Here is a 15,088-nt window from a genome sequence, read left to right as displayed (position 1 = left end):
GGGCCATGTCTTCCTTTGGGTGGGTGTTCGGCTCACTGAGTTCGGTGATCCGGACATAATTCGTCCTCAAAGTTAAGGGGCAACCCACGTGTGGTTCCTCCATTACCGCTATCTCATGGGTGGCCGGCGGGGATCTAATGTCCCTTTGGTCGGGTTTAAGCCCAATCCGGTCATAGTCCGTAGCGACTCCCAAAGCGGCGATGCGATCCAAGAGCTCATTAAGGGAAGAGAACTCAATCGGATCCATCTTTTCGGCAAGCTCCGAATCGATGCGAAGGTTATGCATGATGACCCGAGAGGCCATCGTTGGCGCGACAGCCGATGGGGCGGTCATAATGAAGCCGCTAAGCCGGAGAGTCTGGCCTATAGCCAGCGCTCCCCCAGAAGTGATGTCGTCCTTGACAATGAGACGAGCCATTGAGCCTTTGCAGCGACGACACAGAGGAACTCTCAATGAAAGCACCAATGTCGGTGTCAAAACCGGCGGATGGGTAGGGGGTCCCGATCTGTGCGTCTTAGGCTGATGGTAACAGGAAGCAAGGGACACAATGTTTACCCAGGTTCGGGCCCTCTCGATGGAGGTAAAACCCTACTTCCGCTTGATTAATATTGAAGATATGAGTAGTACAAGAGTAGATCTACCACGAGATCATAGAGGCTAAACCCTAAGAGCTAGCCTATGATGGTATGATTGTAATTGTGATCGGGCTTCTAAAGACCATCCTCTCCGGTTTATATAGACACCGGAGAGCTAGGGTTTACATGGAGTCGGTTACAAGGAAGGAAATATAATATCGGGATCGCCAAGCTTGCCTTCCACGTAAGGGAGAGTCCCATCCGGACACGAGCCGAAGTCTTGAGTCTTGTATCTTGACACTTCTATAGTCCGGACGATGTGTACAGTCCGGCTGTCCGGATACCCCCTTATCCAAGACTCCCTCAGCAGCTACAAAATTCCTCTGGCAAACAATTTCAGTTTTTGTAGGGAATTGTGGCGGTGGAAACAGGTCATGGCGGTAAGTAGGGGCCCCATACGGGTAGTATGGGGCCCTGGCAGCTCCTCTCCATCTTCTCCGAAGCTTCCCGTGTTTTTGTTGCCCAAAAAATTATGTTACATCTGCTAATTTTGACCTCCATACTTTCCAGCGAAACCAAAAAACAAGCATAAAACAGGAACTATCACTGGGCACTAAATTAATAGGTTAGTCCCAAAAATATATAAATTGATATAAAAAGTATATAAAATGATAATATAATAGCATGAAACAATCAAAAATTATAGATACGTTTGAGGTGTATCATCCGGCGAGGGCAGAACCTCCCGGGTTTTCTCCTTTTAGAGGGTACGACCGTTTGGGCTTGCCGCTTCGCAAGGATGTGGGCGGAATGCATCCACGATGTCCGGCCCGGCATGTGACTTTGTCTCAGTTGTTTGACACGCCCTCTCTCTCGTCTGGCGGGCATGCCGCTTGTAACGCCCCGGCCAAACCCACCGGTTCCTGACTGTTTCCTATTAAGCCGGGATGTCACATACATCCCCACTCACATGACCAACGTCCTCGTCGTCCCAACATGCAACGTTCCCTTGACATGCACCTATGCGTCTAGTCTAAGATACATTTTTCCATATCGTGTGCCATGACAGGAACACACGCCATGCGCCACATGCCTGCGCACCTGACACACACATGCCCGTGTAACCGCAAGGGTTGACTCTGATACCAATTGTAATGCCCCCACCAAGTTCAGCCATTGGTTTCTGGCCGTTGTGCTTGGCTGCCACCTAGGATCTAGATTCGCGCCACAGACCAGCAGTAGCCTTTCCTGCGCACTTTGTTCTCATTGGTGTGCATCCGGATCAACTTCCTGGGTGGACACCCATCCTCAAATTGCTCCAAGCCAAGCACCATGTTTTATCAGTAGTCTACCATTCCTATTAAGCTGAAATGCCACACCAATCCTCAGTGCATCCACGGTTGGGCCACCTACCGACATTTACCTCTAACTCGAAGCTCGACGTCACAGGGACGAGGCTCCACCGTAGGGGTTGTGCCGCCAGCCCAGGGCCATCCACCATCGCCTCAAGCTACCGGCGCGGGCAGATCTAAACGCGCAGCTTGCACAGACGCAATGGATTCCAGCCGGATTGACTCGTTCTGTGGTCGGACGGATTCCTCCTGGGAGCGGCGGAGAGCCACACGGACGTCTGTCTCCTCCTCATTCCTGCATGGGGCGATGTGCCAGTCGACAGAGTTGGATTTGCTGCCCGCAATACTGGAGGAGATTAGAGCTCGCGGGAAAGGAGCTGGACGCGGATTGATGCGAACTCGAAGTGGAGTGGAGTGGAGTGGCAGTGGCTATGTCCGGATATGAATAGGGTGGAGATATTTATGCGGTCAGGATGGACCGACGTGGGTCGAATCCGACATGGAGGAAGTGTTCGGGCGTGTCTGGACCTCCCTATATCCATCCCAGATATATAGAGCCACTATGAGGGGTATGGCTGGGTCTCAGATTCTTGATCAATCATTGACCGGGCCATCTGCGGAACGTATACGGGCAATAAAAGGGTCTGGTTGTAGATGCTCCAAGACGCCTCAGGACCCGTGCAGCAAGTTGGAGTTGTGAGTTAACATCGGTATATTTCTTTTTGGGGGCCAGGGAACATTGGTGTGTGTATATGTCAGCGTAAGAATTTCATCAGTATGGTCACGCGATGCTTTTTGAAAATGGAGAGCAGAATTACGTGCGCGAATAGCATGTGCAACCCATCAGTAACTAATACTCCCATCGTTCCAAATTAACTGTATTTATTTACACGTTTTAGTGTTAAATCCATCTATATCTAGACAAATTTTATTTTCAAAAAAAATCTAGACAAATCTCTTTTTTCTAGTCTAAGACAATTAAGACAATTAATTTATCCCCGCAAAAAAAAGACAATTAATTTATGACGGATGTACATATGGTTCCCGAAACGGAAGCCCGTTGAGTATCCGACAGGAAATCCGAGTCGTACTCTACGGCGATGGGCAGCGGCCATATAATAGAGCCTCGCGCGCACGTACGAGTTTACACACGCACGTAGGAGGTTGTTGTATTTGTCTCGAGAAAACAGGGGTAAGCCGCCTATATATATATAGAGAAACACACCAAGTGAACTCGCGCCTCATGAGCTTGCGCTCTCCCTCCTCGTTGCAGCTAGCCTTCCGTCTCCTGCAACTCTTCTGTCAACCTATGTCTATGGCCACTGCATTGCGTGTTTCTCAGGACCATTGTACTTCCCTCTGGAGGTCGGTGACCAGTCACTTGGCTCTTCGCGGGTACTCCCACACGCTGCGGAGGGCCATGACAGAAATTGTGCCGCCCCGAATTTTTTGCGAAGGCGCAAGGAAGATCATCAACCGTGAATTTGTTGTCGCGACCGTGCCTTACACCAACCGCACTCACAAGGTCATCTTCTCTACTAGAACAGCGCGCGTGAGCGGAGAGGTCCGCTTTGCCAATTTCAAGAAGGAGCATGCCTCCGAGATCGTAGACCCACACCACCACCAAAGTGTCCGTGTCCACGCCATTGGCTCGAAGATCATCCGCGCTATCCGTCGTGGCTTGTCCATCAAGAGCAAGATAGAACAACGAGGACGGGAACCACCACACATGGCGACGTGTCTGGATTGGATCGACGAGCTCAATTGGGAGGTGATAGTTGCCGTACACAGCAAGAGAGCACATTGCTTTGAAGGTGGTGGTAAGATTATAGTCTTCACGGGATTACTTGATCATTTCAGCACGGATGCTGAGATTGCCACCGTCATCGCGCATGAGGTACATACATATGCTTGTTTGTTCGTTCGTTTTGGATTACTGAGGTTGTTAATTTTGAAAGCCGATAGTATTGTTCATTGGTTTCTATATATATGTAGGTTGGACATGTTATTGCGAGGCACGCGTCTGAGATGATCCAAATATTCAGGTTGTGGTTCCCAACCGACCTCCTCGTGGCGCCACTGCTACGAAGGTACGTATATCAATTTCATCACTTCTTTTAACCCCACCTTGTTCATACATGCATCTTAAAGTGTGTGTGTGTGTATGCAAGTATTTACTTGGTGTTAATTAGAAGATGTTGTTTTGTAAGAGTATGAATGTATGATGTTAATTACATGACATGTACTACTCCATATTGTAGGAATGAGCTAGAGGCGGACTACATTGGAATGATGCTACTGGCTGCTGCTGGTTTCGACCCCCACGCTGCCCCTTTGTTCTTTGGCAAGGCAGGAAGGATGGACGGCGAGTCGGCGTTGACAGATTTGCTCTCTTTCTTCCCATTCAGAACTCATCCATCAATGAGGAGAAGAGCATGGCTTTTATCACACCCCAAAGTCATGGAGGAGGCAATGGAAATATACAGAGAAGCAACAGGTGATGGGCCCCACAATCAAGGATTTGGTTTGTCTTAATCTTATAATTAACCTATAGAAGATGTTGTTTTTCAACAGTATATGATGTTAATTACTTGCCGGCAGATTACATTGGAATGTTACTAAACGCTTGTTGTGTCCGTACTCATGCAGGCGGATTACACCTACAAGAAGTCTATGTCGCAACGCTTCTGCCGGGCCTCCGGCAGCAGCTGCCCGTCGGGGCCCACGGCCACTTCGCAGTCCACGTGGAGCGGGTGCCAGTGGAAGCCCCAGACGGCCACCTTGGCGCGGATCCTCGACCGGACCTTCACCGTGAACTCCACGGCGCCTCCTGCCTCCGCGGCCGCCCTGGCCATGTCGGCCGTGGCGGGGCCCGCCGGCACGGCGACGCCCTCGAACGCGAGGGGCGTCGTGGTCTTGGGCGGCTGGTACATGGGCGCCCCGCCGGCCAGGTCGTGGTCCTTGACGACGGCGCCGTACTGGCGGTAGAGCACGGACATGTAGAGCCGGTCGTAGAAGAAGGCTACGTCCTGGTTCGGGTTGCGGATGGAGAGCTGCCCGGAAAAGACCACGGCGGCGTTGGCGCCACCGGCCGGCTGGATGCCGGCGGCGGAGAAGGCGGTGACGTGGAAGCGCGGCCGGTGCGGGCGCACGGCGAGGTAGGCGACGAAGAGGAGCACGCCGGCGAGGAGGAGCAGGGTGAGGAACGCCGAGCAGACGATCTTGGTGCAGCGGGTCAGGTGCGGCCGCTCTCTCGGGAGCGGCCGGTGGAGCCAGCCGGCGGCCCTGGCGGTCGGCGCCGGCTGCATGGCGGCGCGCGCGCGTGCCCCTGCCCCCTTGTTCGGCCTCTGGTCGCCCTACGTGCGTGCGTACGCGCGCATTGGCGTGCATGCACAGGTTTGATTAATTACGACGTTGTTTCGGGTGTTATACTGGCCCGTGGTGATTCTTTGAAGAAAGAGCAAGGAAGGAACAGAAAGCGATGGAGATGCCGAAGCTAGGTAGCTAACCCAGCTAGGTTTCTTCGAGCTTTGGTGTACGGTACATTCCGGTTCCTCGTCTTTCGGTTCGGAACTTGGGATGATAATCATTGCACGAGCAAAAGAAGATGGTGTATACAACAGGATTTCGAGCAAAAATATATATATATATCGCTGATTTTTTTTGAATTGTTTGGATTGCTTACCACATGTGTCATGTGGTATATCCTGCTGATTCTTAGTTGTCAGAGATTATTGTAAATATATGGTCTCATAAAACTATTAAAGTAATTGTCTGCTTTTTACCACTCACAGCTGGCCTTAACAAATTTACCTGATAAAAATGACCAAAAGGCTGGAAAGGAAGTGTGCAAGGAGTGTGAGACAAGCTTGCAGAGTTGACGAGTGGATGGCGTGGTCCATGCCCATCCATGTGGAGCTAGCTTAATTTGCTGTTATGCTCAATCCATTAGCTAGCTGGCTACGGCCTACGGAAATAGAATATCCAGAGCACCAAGTAAACTCTTCTGCCAGAAAGCACATCCCAGCCTCAAGTTTCATGTACGTGTACCGTGTACGCAGCCGAGAATAATCGGAAAATACAACTCCAATTCTCTCTGTCGTAGTGTGTTCATCGAATCATCGAGTCATCGAGGTTGGCAGAGGACATTATTTCACTGAATCAATCAAGCAAACATTTTTATTTGAGTTTGAATACATGGTACAAACGAACAAACAAGGCAAATGAAGAAAGACAATGATGCACACAATGTACACGCGTAATACACATCAATTATACAATACCCACAGACATTCGATAATTTACGGGCCGATGATCACGGACCACCGGCGGCGGCCTACATGCCCATCGGGTTCACTGCACCGCAGCGCCGCCTGACCTCCCCCTGCGCGCCGGTGAGCACCTGCATGTTCCCCATCTTCACCATGGACGCCACGAAGTCCGCGAAGAACTCCGCCGGGTAGCCGCCCGCAGCGGCGACGGACGCCTGGCGCAGGACGTAGTCCCGGGTGAAGGGGTCCAGCATGAGCGTCTCGTCCGAGGTGAAGAGCGCCCTCCCCCTGGCGACGTGACGGTAGTAGCTCGCGTCGAACGTCCGGAAGCTCCCCGGGTCCATCTCCACCAGCGCCGTCGTGTCGCCGGGCCTGCACTTGCTCTTCAGGCGCAGCACGTACCGCCTGTCCAGCGCCGGGTCCGGCATCTGCGTGCCGCTGAAGTTGTACAGACGGTCCGAGAAGGACGAGCAGTGGGAGGTCCCAAGGGTGTGCCCCCCTGTCAAAATGCATGAACAAGTTAGAATGTGCCAGTTTCCATGGTTTCCTGCAGAGCTTGAACTGCAATATTTGCAACAATCAGAAATAAAATTGCAACGCATTACTAGTTTATAATAGTGAACTACAGAGGTTTTCTACCCCATCTCTTCTGCGCGTGCAAAATGAACAGAAAATAATGTAGTACGTACTCCCTCCGTTTTTATTTAGTTCGCATATTAGCTTTGGTCAAAGTCAAGCTTTGCAAACTTTGACCAAGTTTATAAACAAAAATATTAAAATATACAATAACAAATCAACAACATTAGATTCATTATTGAATGTGTTTTCACATCTTATAGATTTATTATGATAAATGTCTATATTGTTTTCTATAAACTTGGTCAAACTTTATGAAGTTTGACTTTGACCAAAGCTAATATGCAGAGTAAATAAAAACGGAGGGAGTACTGGTTTTCGAATAAGGAGTCATACTTTGTTTTTCTACCAGAACAAAGTGACTCTTGGTTTTGCATCATGCAGTTTAACTACAAGAACCGACAAAGATTAGTTTTCCCGTCTCTGTTGACTTGGCACATGCATACAGCGTAAGGCCTTGCTTGATTAACCCATTGCTTAGTCGTGCATGCAAACGAGCACCTTTATTGAGGAATGCTACTAGAGATTTATTGGGATCGGCGAAGTGCAAGTAAATTAGAACAGAGAAGAATCAGAAGAGCATAGGCTACACAAAACTAGGAGAGAAGATCCACTGGTTTATTAGCTCATGCATCGAGTTTAGTTCCTGAAGAATAGTATATAGTACCTAGCAGAACCACCTGATCCTTCGCATCAAGACCCTTCGGGACAAAGAACTGGTTCAGATTACGAGTGGCATCAAAAAAAGGTGGAGGTAGGTTGTTCAAAGCTTCATCCTTCACCGATCTCAACCCATCTCGCCGCCCAGTTGGAACATTCCAGTAAGGCCCATGGGTCTGTTGCATAGTGAAAATGAAAGCTGGGTTAGCAAGAGAGCAGGTACTGTCCAGTAAATACATAAAAGATGATCAAACTCAGCGAAGCCAGTCAAAACTGTGGGTTTTGCCACCACTGTTGGCCTGAATCATCCTATCCCCGCCATTTTTCCAAACTATGTCAACTTCTCTTACTTCAAGAATAAAATCAAAATTAATGAACAGAACTGCTAGTTCTTACCAGTAGTACAACATCCCTTGCCACGAGAGCTAGGATATCAGCGCATGAGACCACTCCAGGGCAGGCTTGCTCCAGTTTAGCCTTGACAAGGTCAATCGTGCCGAAGCCTCGCAGGCTGAGGTTCGGTTCCGATTCCTTTTCAGATGGTAATCCTGGTATGCTATCAAGCAGAATAGAACCATCGCAACCCTGCACAGCACAAACAGTTCAGTACATCTCTAAATTCAACTGAAGCAGTTCAGAAGAGACTAAGGTGTGTGCACACGTTCACAAAACAGTCGTGGAAGTGCATGCGAAGCAGAGGACCAGCGAGGCTTGGGACGTGGGAGATGATCCTGGCAATCTCATCGCGAACAATGACCTCTGCATACGGGCATGTGTATTGGTAAAAGCCAACCTTCAGCTCTGGTGGATTGCATAACACTAAGGAGGGCTGTAAGACAAGAGGAAGGAGAAATCCAAAGAGGAGTCTGTAAACCATGTTGTGAATGCCCTTGCTGATTTTTTAGGTGAACTAAGCTCACCTCACAGCCTGCTTTATATAGTTAGTTGCTTAGCTTGCACATAAGTGATAGTAAGCAAGCCATTTTGCTCAATATTAGTATAGTGGCTCTAGAAGCCTACATGCCTTTACAGCTGTGCTATTTTCTTATATCACACAGCCAGTAGACTGGCTAAGACTTCAGCATATGATTGAATATCAGTATTTCAGGAATTCTGTGGTTAGCGTGGATGTGAAAGAATTGTAGAATAGTCTCGGATGAGGCATCTAGGGAGTAATGATGGGATAGCAAGTGTTCCAGAAGTTAAGGATCTGTAATCTGCCAGTTACGAGCTATTTTAGCCAACAGGCATTGGACGAATGATAACCATCCATCGTGGCCCATGCACTTGTGTAACCGACACTCTTAAGATGTGACTATGGCATGTTCCTAAAAAGTGCCAAATCAAATACTTGAACTGTAAGTTGCTAGCTGTTATCATCCCCTATTTTAATATTATTTAGGGAACGACTGATTCTGGGTAATAATTATCCTTAGATGCCATTTGAAAGAAGACTAACCGTATTATGCTAGTTCATAGAGCAGCAACCGCTCGTCAAATGCATGCAAGTTAAAAAAAGAAGACGTTTCAGTTCTATGATTCGTCATGATCGAGCTGACAACCAAGATCGGTGTATCAGTCAGGACTATACTACAATATGATACTGAAAAAATGTATGCCATTTTCAACAAATATAAGATCTTCTACAATGATACAAAAAAAATATTTTTGCAGTTTAGATCAAAAGTAGTGATTACCATATTTTACTAGGTAAATCAACTCAACAGAAAAAACTTAAGTCAACAGCACATGGGTTCGAATAATATATTCAATTATTCACTGGGTAGCTGAAACGTGGTGGCTTTTGGTTTCTCGAGACTTAAAAGTTTAAGATCTGCTTCACTCGACACCGACACAGGGTATGCAATAGATCAAGGCCATGATATTGGCACTGTCAGATTCAACATATAAAGGAAGGATAACAGATTAGTCATAAATCATGTATCCATCTATTTGAAAAACTACTCAATATTTGTACTCACATCAAAAGAGAAATGGATAGCGTAGAGTGGAAAAACAGGGTATCGCACTATAGTTATGTACAGAAGGGAATCACAAACTGGTTTATCCACTACATGTTCTTACAGTATTCTTATAGGTATCAGATAGAGACAACTTGGAAGTCAAAAAAAAGGATTAAGACCATAAGCCTGTGACTGTCCAACCAATACAACGGACATAATTGAGAATACTGACAAGACTTTATCAGACAAACATGCATCCGCAAATCTTTTACAGTTAGTAAAATTTGCAAGATATGCATTCACAGGGAATGTAACCCAACAGATTATCCAAATGAACAAACTATACAAAAGTTTTTATTTTTAATATTAAGCACAATGTGCACTTACCCTGAACGAACATGATGGCTGCTGATAAGTCATTAGATTCTCACTGCTTAATCAAACGGGCAAGATTCTGAAGTCGGTTAGAGTTTACAAAGATCTGGAGGCTCTACATATTGGATTGGTCAGGTTCATTGTGGACAAAGGTCTGAGGGTAATCCAGATGCATTTGGTGCATCTATCAGGGAATATGACCATTATCTGAATATCTTGGAAAGCAAGACTTTATTAGTAATCTTCAGAGAACACTGCAACCAGCTTCCTTGCCACCAGATGTTTCAGCCATTAATTTCCTTGCACTTTGAGCATCCTCCCATAAATTAGATTCTGCGTACATGTTTGCAAGCATGGTATAGTGTACAGAACTCTCAGCACCTTTACTTATAAGATTCTTGGCTGCAGTTTCTCCAAGAGGCATGTTTCCATGCGTTTTACAAGCTCCAAGCATAGCGCCCAATATTGAGGAGTTGGGTTCAGTATCCACATTCTCCACTAGCTTCCACGCATCCTCTAACTGACCCCCACGGCCAAGAAGGTCGATAGCAGAACTGAAATGCTCAGCTCTTGGATCAATACCGTACTTGCTCATCATGGAAGTGAAATACTCCATCCCTTTGCTCATCAGACCAGAATGACCACAAGCAGACAGAAGAGAAAGGAATGTCACATCGTTTGGCTTCACACCATCCTCCACCATCCTCTCAAAAAGGCTCACAGCATCTCCCCCAAAACCATTTTTCCCACAGGCAGTAATGAGCGAAGTCCATGAGACCACATTTCGGCAGGGCATTTCATCAAAAGCACGCCTGGCATCTGAAAATTCGCCTGCCTTTGCATACATATCAACTAGAGCGTTGTCCAATGCCACGTCTCCCATTGGCTGCTTTTTGCACATGTAAGCATGAATTTGTGTCCCAAATCTGAGACATGACACATTAGCACAAATGCCAAGCAAGGAGCTTAACAGAACACCATCAATCCTCAAACCCCTACGATAAATTTTGCAGAAGAGCTCCATTGCATCTTCAGTATGGTTTTTATCCATGGAGTACCCACTGATCAGCGCAGTAGATGACACAAGGTCTGGTTCACATATGGAGTCATATATCACTCGTGCACTTTTCATGCTCCGACATTTTGCATAAGCATCAATAAGTGATCCAATAACAACCTTTTCACCCCAGTAGCCCAACTTTATTATGCAAGTGTGAATCAGCTCCGTGTTAGTGAGCACACTGACTACTCCACAAGCTTTTAGAGCACTTCCAAACGTGAAATGGTCAGGCAGCATTTCTGTCAAGTTTTTTTTATGTCAATGGTTAACAATCAAGGAAAAAATGCACTTCCAATATTCAAACAACAGTATAACAGAAATTTAAACTAACAAGCCTAAAAGACAAACAGAAATTGAACAGGGGATTTATTTATTTTTTGGTTGAAAGTGCTAATTTATGTGAACGTTACCTCAGAGATGAGTAACAATTTTGGTTACCCTGTCTGGTACATTTCTATGTGAAAAAATTGTACACTCGGGGAGTCCCAAATTTTGTATATCATATTATTGCTTTTAACTAAAATAAAATATGGTATGCATGACACACTACAAATCTACAATTACAATGAAGGGCATGGATTTGAGGTTTTGGTAGCAGTACGTGAGCGGGACCGCACATTTCAAGGCAGTGCAGTGAGTAGCAGGTTTTGTTGCGAGCACATACCTTCTCTCAGCATTGAGGATAACAACCCAAGCGCGTCACTGCAATGCCCACGCTCCACAAAACCCCTGAGCAAGGCATTCCACGAAACCACATCCTTCCTCTCCATCGCCGCAAACATCCGCCTCGCATCCTCCACCGACCCGCACCTCAGGTACATGTCCATGAGAGCGCTCTGCACGAACATGTCCCCAGCAAACCTCCCTTTGGCCGTGCACGCGTGCACCTGCTCCCCGCTCCTGACGCACCCAGCCGCCGCGCACGCACAGGCCACGCTGCCATACGTGAACTGGTTCGGCCTGGCACCGCCGGACGTGTGCATGAGGGCGAACAGCTCCAGCGCCTCCCGGGGGCGGCCGTTCCTGGAGTAGCCCGAGACCATGGCCGTCCAGGACACGACGCTCCGGTGCGGCATTCCGTCGAACACCCTGCGGGCGGCGGCCACGTCACCGTGCTTGGCGTAGAAGAGGACGAGCTTGGTGCTGAGGTGCAGGCCCGGGGGAGAGGCGGACGCGAGGAGCCTGTGGTGGATGGACCTGCCCTGCCGGAAGCAGCCCATGCAGCTCTGGAGGAGAGAGTAGTAGTCGGCGGCCCTGGCCATTGTCGCCCGCGGTTCTTCCCCTCCGAGATGTGGAATAGAACAGCTTTGCGTCCGGGCTAGGAAGAGCTCAGTCTACCAGAGCATGTGTATCTCCTCGTGGGAGCTCCGGCCGCCTGGGTTGGTCAATGGCGATGGCGCAGGGACGGCGGCATTGCCGAGGCTCCGATCCCATACTCATGGCATGCCCAGGCTCTCAGGTTGCGGTGTTGGTGTTGATGATGGCTAGCGTGAAGGCGATGGCCGGCAGGGCTAATCGAGATTCCGGTCTCCTAGGCGGCGGCGGCGGCGGCGGTGCGGCGGCGGCAGTCGCCAGGACGAGGAGTGAGGGGCACTGCTTATTGCGTCCAGGGGCAGCACGGCTGGGCCGCCAGCCCATTAGTGCTGTATCAAACAATCACTGACTGTAACAATGTTCAGTGCAGCGAGGTCACTGTAGCAATTATTGTTGTCCGGGTGTTACTGTATGATTACTGTAGCTTCGCAACATATGAGTATTTTTCAAGTTTATGAATGTTTTTGGAAATTTTTGGAAAAAAATGAAATTTAGAAAAAAATTCGCAAAAAACGAACTGATTTTTAAAATTTGAACACTTTTTTAGGAGTGTGAACAAATTTTGAAATTCTAACCTTTTTTGAAAAAATGAAGAATACCTGAAAATTAGGTATTTTAATCCAAACACTTTTTAATTCAGAAAAACAAAAAATGAACAGCTTTTGAAAAAACAGGCACAATTTTTTAAATTCCAAGCATTTTTTTAAATGGAACTAATTTTTAAAATTTCTAACAATTTTCTAATTTCAAAAGAGTTTGAAAGATATTGAAATTTGTGATTTTTTTTGAAGAAAAAATGAACAGCAGAATAAAAACCAAAAAAGAAACCCTAATAGACAATCAACAGAAAATCCCTTGTTTAGGAACAAAGGTTCCCAAAACCGATAAAACCGAACAAGAAAACATGCTTAGATTGGCCGGCCCAATATATCATCGACCGCTCGTTCGACATGTGTGGAGGATCCAGCGGCCTATTTTTGAATTAAAGGGTGATGTTGTTTAATGTATTTAGAGACGCCAAGTATGAATTAGAGCGACTCTAGCCATACGGCTGTCGATTATCATAATTTTTGGCTCAACCATAGAGAGTCATCGCTCCATCGGCCTAATAAACGTCGATTTGACAATTGTTGCAAAAACAATGCCTCTTTAGCAAAACCATGATATGGCCCTGGATCGCATAATCTTTGGAGCTCACTTCAAATCAAGCCTACAAGAGTCCATATTTGGAGGTTGGGCAAGGCGGTTTGGCGGCCTTCATCCATCCAAATATTGGCGTCACAAACATTTCAGGATGCATGCTCCCTTCTCTTGTAGCCCACATCCCCGCGCCCCATTCGTTTGGTGCCACCATCACCGCTCCGCCCGCCATGATTTGGCCCCAGTCACCACCACTAAAACCGTTCAAGATCTCCCATGCTTCGCCGCAACTCCGCGCCTTCCTCTCGTCGTCCAGCCATGGCACCCCTTCCATCGCGTGACCTCAAGGTACATTTCTCCTTCCTTTTGTTCTAGATTTAGTTTAGTGATTCATAAATTCATGTAGATGACATATGATTCACAATATGTGTAGATGGATCCGATGCTGGAGCTAATGTTTTTTTATGATTCGTCATCAAGTTCGAGCTCCGAGTCCAAGAGTGAGGTGATGGACGCCGAATAAGACGAGGTAATATTGATGGTTGTTGAATGGATAGCATCAACTGCAAGGAAGAGAGGCATCCACGATCGAGGGGCGTCCACGATCGTGAGTCGGTCGTGCGAAATTTTGGCGGAACAGGTTCACCGCACACGAGCAGCTCATGCACGACTACCTTGTGTTGGGTTGTACCTTCCCTCCGTACGTGTTCTAGGGAAGCTTACACATGACCGACTGGTTGCATCGAATTGCTGATGACATGCACATCAGTGAACCTTTCTTTCAGCAACAAACAAATCTCGTTGATTATGGTTTGTAGTAATATTTGTTAATTTGGATCATCTGTTGTATTCGCATTAATGGTTTATAATACTATTTGTTGAGTTATTCTCATTGTTTGATCTAAGTTGGTGTGGTACGCTAGAGAGAATTTATGACCCAATGACATGGGGGTCCTAATTGCAGGAAAATATGAAGGCTACATTACTGCAACTCTATGTTTGCACACAGTCTCCGCGGCCTTTAAAACATTATGGAACCGGCTACATATGTGTTATGAAGGACCAATATGAAGAATCTGCTAGAGTTTCTCTTAGGGCATCTTTAGCTCATCACCATAAGTTCTCCATCCTATGTCTCATCCTTTAATTCTTCATATTTTCGAAAATTAAACTTTTGTCCAATTAGCTCATTATCCAAACCTAACTCCGCAAACCTACTCGATCCCATATGGAAGTCTCTCTTCATTTTATTCTTCTTCCTTCTACGCAATCAACGATGAATTCTCGCCACTAGATGATGTCTATGAGCTAGGGGCATTGGATAGATGATTGGCAAAAGTAATTTCATAAAGCGTGGCGTAAGTGTGTGACAAAGGAGTCGTCCCCCACAGGCCATGGATTGGGTGTTTGTTTGTCTAAACGGGTTATTCTCCTCGTCCTTCCCCGGTGCGATGGTGTGGTTCAAAACACAAGGATTCTTTGGAATTGACAATGGCAGTTTTCTTTATGTACTTGAGGTTTTCCTCTGTAGGTGCTCCTTCGGTGTGGTGTGGCTTTGCTCATGTCCGGGGACAATGGGGGAGGAGCGTCGCCGGGGAGAAGTGCCGCTGTGGCCGGAGGCAATGGGTAAGATGAAAAGGTGAAAAATAAAGTTCGATGGAGATGATGGGGGTCGTGGGGCTGCAATGCCGCGACGGACGACGAGGTGGGCGACAACGGCAATGGGCGCGTGCGGCAGTG

The 15,088-nt window shown here is 47.2% G+C and overlaps 2 protein-coding genes across 4 annotated transcripts; both read right to left on the bottom strand.

Annotated features, from left to right (window-relative positions):
• Nucleotides 1–6,099: 6,099 nt before the first annotated feature.
• On the bottom strand, nt 6,100–9,980 carry LOC119365771 (peroxidase 1-like). Of its 3 annotated transcripts, XM_037631414.1 has the most exons (5): nt 9,847–9,941; nt 8,157–8,254; nt 7,892–8,080; nt 7,503–7,671; nt 6,101–6,698 (listed from the first exon to the last, which is right to left on the bottom strand). In XM_037631414.1, the coding sequence occupies exons 1-5, from the start codon at nt 9,857–9,859 to the stop codon at nt 6,265–6,267; spliced, it is 903 nt and encodes a 300-aa protein (XP_037487311.1). In that variant the 5' UTR covers nt 9,860–9,941; the 3' UTR covers nt 6,101–6,264. The 3 variants fall into 3 exon arrangements, with proteins under 3 accessions (XP_037487310.1, XP_037487311.1, XP_037487312.1); XM_037631413.1 differs by lacking the exon at nt 9,847–9,941 and having other exon boundaries at nt 6,100–6,698; nt 8,157–8,829; XM_037631415.1 differs by lacking the exon at nt 8,157–8,254 and having other exon boundaries at nt 6,102–6,698; nt 9,847–9,980.
• Nucleotides 9,981–10,050: 70 nt separating this feature from the next.
• Nucleotides 10,051–12,488, bottom strand: LOC119365770 (pentatricopeptide repeat-containing protein At3g20730-like). The gene is made up of 2 exons (XM_037631412.1): nt 11,559–12,488; nt 10,051–11,133 (listed from the first exon to the last, which is right to left on the bottom strand). Exons 1-2 carry the CDS (start codon nt 12,154–12,156, stop codon nt 10,079–10,081), a joined length of 1,653 nt encoding a protein of 550 aa, XP_037487309.1. The 5' UTR covers nt 12,157–12,488; the 3' UTR covers nt 10,051–10,078.
• Between the last annotated feature and the right edge of the window lie 2,600 nt (nt 12,489–15,088).

The sequence above is a fragment of the Triticum dicoccoides genome, chromosome 2B, assembly GCF_002162155.2.
Source record: "Triticum dicoccoides isolate Atlit2015 ecotype Zavitan chromosome 2B, WEW_v2.0, whole genome shotgun sequence".
NCBI lineage: Eukaryota > Viridiplantae > Streptophyta > Magnoliopsida > Poales > Poaceae > Triticum > Triticum dicoccoides.
Note: the sequence above shows the minus strand (reverse complement) of the source record. Positions and strands in the feature narration are given on the sequence as shown.

Coding starts and splice junctions, on each gene's coding strand:
- LOC119365771 (XM_037631413.1), bottom strand. CDS start 8,372: ATGGTTTACAGACTCCTCTTTGGATTTCTCCTTCCTCTTGTCTTACAG. Junction 8,081..8,156: donor TCCACGACTGTTTTGTGAAC/GTGTGCACACAC, acceptor TGTGCTGTGCAG/GGTTGCGATGGTTCTATTCT. Junction 7,672..7,891: donor CAAGGGATGTTGTACTACTG/GTAAGAACTAGC, acceptor ACTATGCAACAG/ACCCATGGGCCTTACTGGAA.
- LOC119365770 (XM_037631412.1), bottom strand. CDS start 12,156: ATGGCCAGGGCCGCCGACTACTACTCTCTCCTCCAGAGCTGCATGGGC. Junction 11,134..11,558: donor ATCCTCAATGCTGAGAGAAG/GTATGTGCTCGC, acceptor AAAACTTGACAG/AAATGCTGCCTGACCATTTC.